The 13,604-nt window shown below is 45.3% G+C and overlaps 1 protein-coding gene across 1 annotated transcript; it reads right to left on the reverse strand.

The window, feature by feature from the left end:
* On the reverse strand, positions 1-12,350 carry Has1 (hyaluronan synthase 1). Its single transcript, XM_028766475.1, has 5 exons — positions 12,306-12,350; positions 6,821-7,528; positions 4,768-4,993; positions 4,171-4,303; positions 1-982 (listed from the first exon to the last, which is right to left on the reverse strand). The coding sequence occupies exons 1-5, from the start codon at positions 12,312-12,314 to the stop codon at positions 307-309; spliced, it is 1,752 nt and encodes a 583-aa protein (XP_028622308.1). The 5' UTR covers positions 12,315-12,350; the 3' UTR covers positions 1-306.
* Between the last annotated feature and the right edge of the window lie 1,254 nt (positions 12,351-13,604).

Consider the following 13,604-nt stretch of genomic DNA (forward strand, 5'->3'; position numbering starts at 1 on the left):
TTGGAAGAAAATAAATAAAAAATTTATTATATCTTACAGTAGAAACATTAAATAGCAACAGGGAGAAAGCGGAGACCTTCTGGCCCTGGTCCTACAACCCCACTCCCTGATCAATAAATTACCCCTCCCCAGAGACCCAGAAGTCTTGAGTTCCAATACAGTCCATACTGAAGAATCTTGAATGACTCCATCATTTCAAAGAGAAGGTAAACTGACTCCCCATGAAATCCATGACTCCAGGGGCTACCTCATAAGGACTCCTTTTGCCTCCTCTAAGAGCCCTCAGGGGGATCTTCATGCCCAGACTCATACTTGGACACGGTAGCCACCGCTCCGACGTCTGCACAGCCTCCGCACACCTACCCAATAGATAGTCAACATTACCACCCAGTAGGCCACATAGGCACCGGCCCCAGCAGCAAGGTGGTAGGCTTCAGCTGCTCGAGATGGGCCGCTCCAGTCAGCTCTGGCCTCCTGGGCCACACTGCGGGCCAGGCCTCCAAGCAGCAGTAGAGCCCAGAGTGCCAGGGGCAACACGGGGACATAGTTAGCAGCTAATTTCTTCCGGCCCGAGGTGCCCCAACCACTTTGATTCATGGTAACCAACGCCAAGAATTTGGCAGGCAGCAGACCGCACATGTAGAGTGGTGCGTAGAGTGAAAGTAGCACCATGCGTAGGCAGCCACGCAGCCAGGCTGCAAAGGCCGCCTTGGCCAGTGCCACGCCCTGCACACAGAGCAGCACCCAGAGCAGAGCCCACGGGCGCCCTGCATAGAAGAGCCTCAGCACTGTGGCAGCCACGAAGAAAGGGAAAAGGCCCGAGACCACTGCTTCATAGGTCATCCACGCGTGGTGGCGGTGCCACCACAGGGCATTGTATAGCCACTCTCGGAAGTAAGATTTAGACCAGCGGGTCTGCTGGCTCAACCAACGAAGGAAGGAGGAGGGCGTCTCCGAGTAGCATCTGGACCGGGAGGTATACCTGACAAGCACAAAGAAAGAAAGGCATCAGTGTTTTTCTCCTTGGGGCCTGGGCAGGAGTTTTCAATTTTAAGGTCATTTTATCTGCTTGAATATTTTGCTTGCATGTATGTATGTGTGCTACATGTGTTCATGGTGCCTAAGGAGGTCAGAAGAGGGCATCACAAAGTTATAGATGGAGTTCTTGGAGATTGTGAGCGGCCATGTGGATGCTGGCAACTGAAACTAGGTCCTTTCCCAGAGCAGCCAGTGCTCTTCATTGCTGAGGTGTTTTGTGCTGTCCAGTTGGCAGAATTTCGAAGTGACCGCTTTCGCTACTATTGGGGCTTTTCTATCTCTCTCTTTCTTTTCTGTGTTTGTTTGGTTGTCACCGTGACAAGACACATGACAATGATAGCTTAAGGAAGGAAGAGTTATGGCTCAGAGTTCAGAGATGAAGTCTGGCATGGAAGAGAAAGCAAAGAGACAGCGACATGAGGTATCTGATCACATTGCATCCATGGACAGGAAGCAGAGCGGAATGAATGGTGTGTGTGTGTGTGTGTGTGTGTGTGTGTGTGTGTGTGTTTGTGTGTGTGGTGGGAAGGTGTGAATGCGCATGAGTACGCTCAAGCATTGAGTGGAGGTCCGTGGACTGTTTCCAGGAATCAGTTCTCAAACCTTTACCAGTCAACTCAACCTAGCTTGCCCAACTTGCGACTTTGTACTCAATCTGAGGTACCTTACCCCACAAAATGGTGCTGCCCAAATTTAAGATGGGTCTTTTCACTTTTATGAATGTAATCTAGAAAATCCCTGACCGACATGCCCAGAGATTTGTCTTCTAGGTGATCGATCATACAGCCTGCCAAGTTGACAATACTAGCTACTATACATAACCTCTCTGAGCTTCTGTTTGATTTCGAAAGATTTGTTTTATTTTTCCCCATGTGTTTCATTATGTGTGCATGCGTGTGTGTGTGTGTGTGTGTCTGGGGTGGATGCCCACGTGTATGGATGCACAAGGAGTCCAGAAGAGTGTCTCAAATCCCCTGTAGATGGAGGTAGAGGCAATTGTGAACACCAGATGGGAGTGCTGGAATTCAACTTGAGACCTCTGGAAGAGGTCCTTTTAATCAATGAACCATCTCTCTCCAGTCTTCAAAGCATCTTTTCTACGGACCTATAGCATTATTTCATATTTACAACAGCCCAGATTGCATGAAGATCAAAATGCCAAAGACCTTCTAGTAACTGCTTACTTAATGTGAGCTACTGCTGCTTTTCCTGTGACTAACACCATTACTACAGAAGTGACTAATACTATAGTCATTGACACTAACACCATTGGTGACTTGACTAAGTACTGACTAAATTGGCAGGATCTGCCATGAGAAGCAAGATGAGACTGGCTGCTACCCAGGTTAGTCTCTGCGTAAGAAATTATGAACAGAGCAGTTGGAATCCTTCTTGTGGCTGAGGCAGAAACCATTTATCTGTCCCTGCATGGCTTAGCCACGCCCATCAAGGTTAGACAGAATCTCAATTAGGGAAGTCAGAGGTAGTCAGAAGCAGTTAATTTATTAGGCAACATCAGTCAAACTAGTCTATTGCCAAGGGCAGTACTTAACAGAGTCTGTCTTCCTTGTGTCATTTGGCACCCTCCATGTCCTGTTTGCTTCTGCCTTTGCTGGTTTGTATCCAAACCAGCTGTCTGGAGGATGCTGATACATGCCAGTCTTCTCCTTAAAGTCCTCCACCATTCATTTTTGGTGAAGGTCCCATGAGCCTTTCATAAGGGGACTCATGTTGGCCTTCTTTTTCTTGGTGCCCTAGGCTACAATGAGATTATTCCAAATCTAGCAGCTTTCTCCAAACTGAAACATACTCTCTTGGAGGGAGGAGGGGAGATTTAAAAAGCTAATGGAAGCTCATGGGACTTACAAGACCCAAAGTGGAGAAGCTTAAAATGTTACAAGAAGAACCCTCTTAACGGAGGGGGAAGGAGGATTTTTCAGTTGAGCTGCTTGCAGGGTATCTACAGATGCAGCTCTTGTAAGCGGTCAAAGCTGTCTCAGAATCATTCATACATAAGTAAACCAATAATCTAAATAGCACCATGTTAATCATGGGTAGATTTTATTTTGCTTTGTTATTTGTTTTGGTATATCATTTATGCCCTGATTTGGGTAAATGGATGTCTGTTCACATCTGTGCCAGTTAGTCTCAACTTGCCACAATATAAAATCATCTGAGAGGAAAGCCTCCATTGAGGAGCATCTACATCAGGTTGGCCCTTGGCCTATCTGTGGGGAACTGTCATGGTTGTTCACTGCGATGGCAAGACTCATGTGAACTTGAGTAGCACTACTTCACAGGGCAGGCACTCAACAGTGTAACAGTAGAGAAAGCTAGCTATATGGTAAGCAGAAGGTGGCAGCCTGAGAAGTTCCATTCATCTCTCTCTGTTTTTGAATGTGCATGTGACATCACTGACTGCTTGAGTTCCTGCCTTGAATCACTGGGATCAGGAGTTGTAAGCCAAACAAGCCCTCAAGTTGTTTTCAGTCAAGGATATTGTGGCAGAAACAAAAATTAAATTAGATCACTATTCTTTCTCTGGGAAAGTCACAAAACATACTATGTAGGTTACCACTCCTGATAGATACATTGTCTCTTCAAAGCAGGAAGAATTTATGTCATCCTTTGCATACTTCTGTGTCTCTAGAGCATCCAACAGAGACTTAGTAACCAAACTGATATTGCGACTGAAAGACTTCTCCAGAGTGCTTAGGGGCTAGCAGGCACTCTCCTCTGTCAGCAGTTGCCTATTTTTTCTTGCTGAATTTGTCACTGGTCTTCACTCACCCTATCCATTCAGCTTAACCCTCTCACTTCACTTTTATGGTGGCTTGGTTTCCTTGACACAGCCCACTGAACCCACCTACCTTGTATTTTCTATGTAGAATTAACACACTCTCACCTTCTCTTGGTTGGTGGAGACCATTTAATGAAAAGAGCTCATGAAAACTCTTTCTAATCTTTACAATACCTCCAATTTTATCCTAATATCAAACTCTTTGAAGGCCATTGGCTAAATACAAATGATTCCTCTGCCTCTTACGGTATTTATCTCCCCCCCTTCTGTATCTCTCCATCAAAGACATTCACTTGCTCCACACATTTGACCACTTGGTCCCCTTAACTTACTTGGTAGCGTAGCCCATACTGAGCATGCGGTTGGTGAGGTGCCTGTCATCCCCAAATGTGCAGTGGGTGCCCAGGAACTTCTGGTTGTACCAGGCCTCTAGGAACTGCTGCAGGAGATTGTTCCTGTATAGGCCTAGGTAGAATGGGGAGTACCCAAGCATCAGCCTCTGATGTGTCCAATGTTCTCTGTTTCCCACCCTATGCTTCTTCGCCTCCATCCTTGCACCTCACCATCCCCCACAAACAGCCCCAGTCTTAGGCTCAAGCTCATTCCAATGTGTTTGTCACCTGACCATGAACAATCTGCATGCACAAACTCACCAATCTCCTGACAAAGCCACTGCATTCTCCGTACCCTGCTCAACCCCATCTCCATGGCAACCTCATCTCACTAATTTGCAGCCACTTTCCCAGTCTCCATCCTTTTCCCTCTCCAGTAAACTCAGCTCAACTCTAACACCATCTCTACCCACTGGCCCCAATGTTATGTTATCTGAAATCCAGACCCCCAACCCTTTGTCCTCAACTTTACCCTGCCTCTTCCTCCCTCTCTCCCTTCTTCCCCACCCACAAGCCCTCCAAACTGCTTTCACTCACCCAGAGGACCACTGATGCAGGACACACAGTGGAAGTAGCTCTGACAAGCTCGCTCCACGTTGAAGGCTACCCAGTATCGAAGGCTGCTCAAGAAGCTGACCCAGGAGTCCAGAGGGTTAAGGATCCTCACATCTCCTCCAACAGCCCCTACCCGGGGATCTTCGTCCAGCACTCGCACAAGCTCCAACAGTGCCATGGGGTCTAGCCTTGTGTCTGAGTCACAGACCTGTGAAGAGCAAAGGAGCTGGATCAGACCAGAAGCCTGAACAGGGCTGCTGCTTGGAAAAGCCTATAGACCCTTTAAACTATTCCCCAGACTGGGATTATGGATTATATAAAAAGAAAAAAGTGAGCTGAACACAAGCATTCATCCTGACCATGGATGCAATGGTTTAAAGCCCTTGCTGCTGCGACTTTCCCTCCACGAAGAATTAGCCCTGAACTCTGAGGCAAAACAAGCCCTTTCTCCCTTAAGGTGTTTTTTGCTGGAGAATTTTCTCACAGTGACATGAAAAGAAACTAAGGCAGTAGCATATTAGTGAATGACTAATGAATAGATGAACATATGGCAAAATAAAGGTCTATATTTCTTAGATGGATGGATGACAAAATGTCAACATTGAAGAAACAGGCAAAAAAGGGGGGCTGCCCCTATATTAAAAAGGTAAGTGAAAAAATAGGTTGTTGAGGTCCACACTGGTTGTATAGAAAATGCATGGGTGGGTAGAACAGTAAAAGAATTTCCATATTGAATGAACAAAGAAAATAACATTATATTTGATGCCTGATTAGGTTGGTGGGTGCATAAGTGAATCAATCATTATTTTAAATGAATAAGTAGAAAGATACATGAATGAATGTATGATGAAATAGTTTCCTTCAGTCTTCAGTGGCTGTATGAATGAAAGAAGGTAATGGATTTACTGGGTTTTTTTTTTTTCATTCAGTGTTGCTGTGGTTTGAATGTGAAATGTCTTCCATAAATGTATGTGTTTGAACACTTGGTCTCATAGGAGGTAGGATGACGGTTATGTAACCTTTAGGAGGTAGAGCCTTGATGGAGGAAGTGGGTCATTGGAGGACAGCTAGTGGGTCTCACTTCCTTGTCTCCTCTGCTTCCTATCTGCAGGAGTAAGTGTGATCAGCTTTCTCAAGCTCCTGAGTCCATTCCTTCCTTATCGTGATATACTGTACCATAAAACGGTGAGTGAGAATAAACCATTCCTTCTCTAAGTTGCTTTGGTCTGGTATTTTGTCACAGCAATCAGTACACAAATGGATAGAGTGAGTTCACTGTATCGCTTCATGTACCATTGAAAGAAAAAGAATCACGTCAAAGGAATAAAGGACTCATATCAAATGGATAGATAAGATTGGCTAAATAGCCACATTAAATCAGTTCATCGTTAGTTGGTGAATGAATGAATGAATGAATGAATGACAGCCTGAACGTGCGGTGATGAAAGAAGAAAGGTTTCAAAGTCTGGCAGATAGCTGGGCAGATAACAAGCTTTAGGACCCAGAATGTAAAAATCTAGGTGTAGCTGCATATGCCTGCCTGTAACATAACGCTGTGTGCGTGTGTGTGTGTGTGTGTGTGTGTGTGTGTGTGTGACTGGGAATTGGTGACTGCTAGCCTAGGTCTAAGTTCAGTAAGATAGCCGTTCTCAAAGGAATAAGGAAAACTGAGAGTAATGGAGCAGGGCACCTGATGTTCTTCTCAGACACACACACACACACACACACACACACACACACACACACACACAGAGAGAGAGAGAGAGAGAGAGAGAGAGAGAGAGAGAGAGAGAGAGAGAGAGAGAGAATATTAAGAGAAGACAAAATTGACTCTTATCTGCTTTGAAAAATAGATGGTCTATTGGAGGTTGGATAAAAGTTCAAACCGGACTGAATTTCTGACTCTTCTGCCTCCACCTCCCAAGCATGGACTTGGATGCAGCCTATTCTTTCTGAAGTGTGTGCGTGTGTGTGTGTGTGGCGGGGGGGGGGGTTATGATATCATTCAAGTGTCCCGGGGAAAACCGTCACTCACCTGCACATAGTCCACGGAGTCGCCCAGTGCCTTGAAAGCCGTGTACATGACCTCGCGCTTGCCGCCCCAACGCTGAGCCACGCACACGCACCTGCGGGTCCTCACCAGCGCCTCCACCGCCAGCCGCCCGGGGTCTTCAGCCTCCACCTCGCGGTAGGCACCTTCACCCACAGAGCCCGCCATCTCCACTGGCTCCCAGGGCTGATGGTAGTTGCCATCCCACACATAGGTGGCGGGGTCCTCATCGGCGAAGACTTCCCGGAACATGTCCACCATGTACAGATCCTCGTCGCGGTTGCCGTCCACCACCATGAGCACGCGCAACCGCGTGCGCGGGTACAGCAAGGCGCGCGCGGAGGTCAGGCACTGGCGCAGGTAGGCGGGGTCCTCCTGGTAGGCTGAGATGGTGAGTGCCACGCTGCGTGCAGTGGCCGCATCCAGGGGTCCCTTCGCCAAGGCGCGCCGCGCAGCCGCTGCCACCCTCCGGTGCTCCAGGTAGGCGAAGAGGCTCTGTGCGACTAGGTGCGCGCTTAGGAACGCCCCATAGAGCCCAAAGGCCAGGAGGCCGTAGCGATCAGAAGCCAGAGGAACACCTGCGGCATAGGCCCAGGTCATGAGGCCCAGGATGAGCAGGGCGAAGGTGATCGTGAGCGCCCGCCGGGCCAGGCCTGAGCAGCAACGCGCTGCCTCTGAGGGCTTTGGCATGTCCTGTGGGTGGCCAAGGAGAAGGATCAGCCCTGGGGGCCTGATGGGGTGACTTTACTCCTGGTAATCCTCCTCCTAAACTGGATGGTGACATCTCAGAACTTTTTAGTGAAATATTTTATATTTTAAAGGTTAGTTTATTTCTATTTAATGTGTGTGGGTGTTTTGTCTGCACGTATGTCCGTGGACAATGTGCCTGGTGCCGGTGGAGGCCAGAAAGAGTATGGGATGCCCTGGAGTTGGAGTCACAGGTAATTGTGAAACCATTAGATCTTAGGAACCATACTCAGGTCCTTTGCAAGGACATCAGATGCGATTAACCGCATATCAGGACTTCTTACAAAGAAGATACTCTGAGCACCACGTTTGAAGTAATTGTGGCTATAATCTTAACGTAATGGCTAATTTTGTTAGTCCCCTCCCCTTTTAGTAGAAAAGGTCTATGTAGCCCAGTCTTCTAGCCTCAGCCTCTTGAGTTCAGGGAAGAAAGGAGAGAGCCACCTAGCCAGGCTTTTACTGGCTGCCTACTAAAGTAAGTTACAATGCCTTCCCCTCCCCCACTTTCAACATCTCTTGTATATAAAAGGATTGCACAATCCAATTCCCCAGGCTTTTCCTCTGTTTTTGATAGTGGCCCATACTATGGGGCTGGCTGGTAGGTGGCATAAAGGTGCCTGCCTCCAAGTCTGACAACTGAGTTTGATCCTCAGAACCCACAGGATTCAAGGAGGGAAATCAATTTGCTGTTCTTTGATTAAGACACATGCTTTGGTGTGCCACACGCAAAAAAGTAATTTTTACAATTAGAAAAACAATAACATTAATAACTTCACAAACAAAAATTTCATTGTGCCAGGACATGATACCACGTACTAAAGAGTTAATATAAAATGTGTATCAAGTGCTTTCTTAACTCTTTTAGACGAACTTGTTTATTTTAGAGACGAGGTCTCCTGTAGCCCAGTGTGGGCTACATGTAGCCATGGATATTTTGAACTTCTGGATTGCTAGGATGCCAGGCATGTAACCACCATGCTGAGTTTATGCAAGTGCTCTACCAACTGAGCTACATTACTAACCCCAGGTAAGTACTCTTATCATCCCTATTTTCCAGCAGAGGTACATAGTCATGGAAATGCAAATAGTTATATATAAGATTATGGGACTTGAACCCATGGTTCTAATCATTAATCAGTCCTTCTATACTGATTTCTCCTCTCAGGAGAGCACTCAGTGACAGCATTTACAGTAATGGTATAGATAGCAAAGGTGAGGGTTGACAGAAGCTTGTGGCAGTTGAGCAACCACAGAGCCAAAGGTGGTAGAATTGTACTTCTGAATTCCTAGAGGCCTGGACTGTGCCCCCTTTCTACTGTTCAGTTATTGGCCAGGGCCATGTGTATTTACACATCAGAGGAGACTGAAAATGGTTTTTGTCTTCTTGTCCATAAAATGGATGAGTGGCAACCTCCGAAGCTTGACCCTGTTCTACAGCAAACCTCTGCAGTGGGTCTTATTGCTGTGTCCTGTTACTGAGGCCCAAACAGATGACTTCCCTCTCCAAAAGTCAACTAAGTAGTAAGCAGAGGATTTAGGGTTCAGACACAGACAATCTGGCTGTTGTGCATCCTCTGTCTTAGGCTACCAGATCCTCCCTCTCTGACTGACTGTGGGTTAAGACATCTATACAACATAATCAACATTGACCACAGCTGAAAGGCAGGTACTCTCACCTGTGTGTGAGTTTCTAATCTTAATTTAAAATTTACTATTAATGGGCTGAGGACGTTGTTCAGCATACACAAAGGAGCAGAGTGAGCACTCTTTTGTAATTCCATCAACAAGAAGGCAGACAGGTAGATGCCTAGGGCTTGCTGGCGGGTCATTGTAACTGAAATTGTGAACTCCAAGTTCACTGGAAACTCTCTCTTTAAAAAAGAAGTGAGGGTGTGGAGGAAGAGATAGAGGAAGACCTTAATCTTGGCGTCTGACCTCCAGGGGAGCTAGCTCGGCTGAACATACACATATACAGCACATACACACATAGACATTAAAATGGCAGTGGTGTAGTCTGTCCTCCTAACTACTTTTGAGGCTGAATGATATAAGATCTCTAGTTTAAGGCTCGCTTGGTTAACTTAGTAAATCCCTTTTTCAAAATAAAAATAAAGAGGTTGGCAAGGTGGCTTAGTAAGTAAAGGTAATTGCTACTAAGCTTGAGGACCTCAGGTGTAGCTTCAAAACTCAAATAGAGGAAGGAGAGAACAGATTCTTGCAAGATGTCCTCTGACCTCCAAACCTGTTGTGAGCAAACACAAACACAAACACACACACACACACACACACACACACACAAATACATAAATGTTTAAAAACAAAAGTAAAAAGATGGTGGGTGTAAAGCTCAGTAGAACATTTTGCCAAGCATGCATGAGGCCCTGGATTCAATCCTGAGCACTTTGTATGTAAATACATAATTTAAATACACAAATTAAGACAAATTTTCTATTTAGTTCTGTTTGGTTACTGAAAAACTTTGAAATATGTTTTGACCAAGTGTGATACATGACCCCTCTCTTCTTAACTGTCAATATTACAAAAACCTAAACCTGAATAAACCATTTTCTACACACAGTGTATTTTTCAGTCTTAGTCTGGGGTGGGTAATAAGACAAGAGACCTCATTAATATTTTGTGTTAGCAAAATATTAAAATGATCATCGTGTTTCCTACACAATGTTCCATAAACCCCAAGCTGGCCTTGGTTTCACTGTGTGCCTGAGAATGTCCTTTGATTTTTGATGCTTCTGCCTCTAACTTCTGAGTGATGATAGAAGTAAGCCGCCACACTCAGTTTATTTGGTGCTGAGATTGATCCTGTGTCTTTATGCATGCTGAGAAATCACTCCACCTGCTGAGCTACATCTCTAATCCCTAAAACAACCCTGTTCCAAAAATGTTTGTTTGTGTGTTTATGTGTATGCCATATGACATGTACACATGCCATAGTGTGTGAGTGAAAGTCAGGGCAACTTTCGGGAGTCAGTTCTCCTTCCAACATGTAGGAAAGCAAACTCAGGTAATCAGACTTAGCAGCAAGCACCTTTGCTCTGTGAGCTGTCTTGTCAGCCCCAAACAATCATATTTTTAAGTATACAGTAATTGTTAGTACACTAATTTCCACTACCACTTACAAGTAAGTAATGTTTTACATTTGCAAATTGCTTTTAAAGCTAAAGGTGAACAAAAATATTTTGTGGAGAATGAAAGTTACACACAGTTCAAAACTCCAGTCCTTTTAACCCGAGCATGAGGACACGGTAGAATACCAAGGATGAATAGTTTCAGCAGAGAATGCAGTGTTCTCCAGTCCTCAAATGATACCACCTGGTCTTTGGTAGAAAAGTTTATAGTCATCTCACACTCTGGGTTGGAGCAAATAAATTACCAAAATTAATTTCCTTTCATTTTCTTTTAAAGTTTATAGTTATTTGTTTATTTTGTGTATGTATACGTGTGGGCATATGTATGCACAGTGCCTTGCTGTGTACTTGTGTGTGTGGGGGGGTGGGAGGGTTGGAAGACAATTATGGGAATAGGTTCTCTCTCTCTCTCTCTCTCTCTCTCTCTCTCTCTCTCTCTCTCTCTCTCTCTCTCTCTCTCTTTTTTACCATGTGAGTCTTGGAGACCAAACTCAAATTGTCAGGCTCAGCAGCAAGCACGTTCAACCCCTAGAGCATCTTGTGGCCCCTCTTTACCTTTTCAAGAGGATTTAAAAATAATATATTGCAGATCAGTTTACGTTTCTGAACAATAGAGATGAGTTAGGGTTTTCATGGGGTTTTAAAGAAGATAGAGGGTCTCCCTGTGTTGTCCAAACTACCCTCACACTCCTAGACTCAAGCATTCCCCCGTCTCAGTCAAGTATCTAAGACCTCAGGTACGATACTCAACTTGAGATAGAAATTTTAAATAACCAATAAAAATTATTCTTTTAGACTCTTTTGTTCCTATTTTTTTGTCTCAAACACAGCTCTGCCTGGGCTCCTAAGGCTAGCTCATCTTAGAAGGAAGTTTTTGATGCCAGCAATACAGATACCTCCAGGTAAAGTTGTACCCACAACACTAAGAACCACACAACTGAAAGCACGATGTTTCAGAAGACTTCCGTGTCTCAGGCTGAACACAAGGTTCCTCTGACAGTCATTCAGGGGACCTGAGCACACAAGGCCTCAGCATCAGGAAGAAACATTATCAAGAAGACTTAGCAATATGTGAATAAATACCTAGACAGCCACCATGGGCCTGGGATGAAGGAATAGAAACAAAGTTTCAGAAGAAATACTGAACAGTTAAAATGAACCCCAACCATATAAAACTGCTATTTTTACAGGGCAAGAGAGGTTGAATATTGGTGACTGCATGTATTTCAACTAAGTAGATTCTGATCCCATAAAAAAAAATCAAAACCCAAAATGCATATGTTATACACAGGCAAAATCTTCTTTCACTCCTAGGGAACACAAACATATATTTATAGAATCATAGACATCTATGGACGGCAAACCTTACAGGATGAACACAGAGACACACACTGTACTTCATGTGCTCACTGAACTGTCATACATAGATACATATGGACACACCAAATGCACATACAATCACATTCTTACTAGCCTCCAATGCATATGGTCACACATACGGTAGTAATTAACCCTCATGGCAGCAGACACCGCACATGAGCATGCACACGCACATGGACACACACTCACACACGAACCTGTCTCATGGCTGTTGGTCCTCCTGGATTCTCTCCTCTCCGACTTGCTCTGCAATCTGAGTGTGTCTGAAGTTAGCTGGAGGGGGGCCATTTGAAGACCAACACATTGCGGGGGTGGAGGAGGGCTGACGTCAGATAAGTCTGACCAGGGGCTCTGAGGTCAGGCAGTCATACTGCTCCACCCTCTTCAATTCCCGACATTTTCCCCATCCCCCTCATCAGATAGGACCTTCCTTACCAGACCCTCAAATTGGCCCTTCACAACCCCCCTCTCTCAGCCCTTTCCCCCAGTTCTCTTTCTCATCTCCGTCAGCTGTCTCCCTTGTGTTTTGTCTGTATTTTTGTCTCCATCTTTCCCCTGTCACCACCACATCTCCCTGTCTCCCTGTCCTGCCCCCATACATCCTTACCTCTTCCTCTTCTTCACTCACTCTCATCTCCCCATAGCCCACTTTTCCTCTCCTCAGAGTTTCTACAAATATGTCCTCCCAGAATCGTATTTCAGCAACGGGCAGATAGAGAAAGTGCACACACATGCATGTCTGTGGGTGTGCCTGTGTTGCTGGCATGTGTTTCACAGCAGACTGGAGCTACAGCCAGAATATTCTCTGTTCTCTTCTGGGCTGGTGTGTGTGTACTTGTGTACACATATGTTCATATTACAGTCCGGTTAGGGCTAAGGCCTGGGATACTGGAATCTGACTTCGGGCAGGGGGAAGGCAATGACTCCATAGAGTGGTCTGGGCTCAGTGCTCTGATGGAGACTAGGTCAGAACACAGCTGGGAAGAGAAAAGGGTCTCCCAGAGTAAACCCTAGCTCTCCTGGGGGCCAGAAGGCCAGTGATCCCTATCACTCTTTTACATGATTTTTGTAAGGATGGATATGTGTGTGTGTGTGTGTGTGTGTGTGTGTGTGTGTCTGTATGTATTAGACTATGTTTTTCAGAGTTCCTCTCAGTATACAGTGATGAGTTTTGCTCAGTCTGTGGCAGTGGTTGTCTCTTCCTGCATTCTGCTGTGTGAGGGATGCTGATGAAGTTTATATTCTCTCTCTCTCTCTCTCTCTCTCTCTCTCTCTCTCTCTCTCTCTCTCTCTCTCTCTGTCTCACTCTCTTACTTTTTCATTTTGTACTTGATGCCCTGACTATATTTCTCTACTCATCTGTATTCCCATTTCTTTCACTCTTCCTTCTCCTCCTCTCCCCATCTCAGGTCTATTAATATTCTCATCTTCCACTAATCTACAATCTGTATATCTATCTGTCTACTCTTCTATCCCTCTGTCTCTTTAGCTATCAT

Source organism: Grammomys surdaster, unplaced genomic scaffold, assembly GCF_004785775.1.
Source record: "Grammomys surdaster isolate TR1022 unplaced genomic scaffold, NIH_TR_1.0 168, whole genome shotgun sequence".
NCBI classification, from domain to species: domain Eukaryota; kingdom Metazoa; phylum Chordata; class Mammalia; order Rodentia; family Muridae; genus Grammomys; species Grammomys surdaster.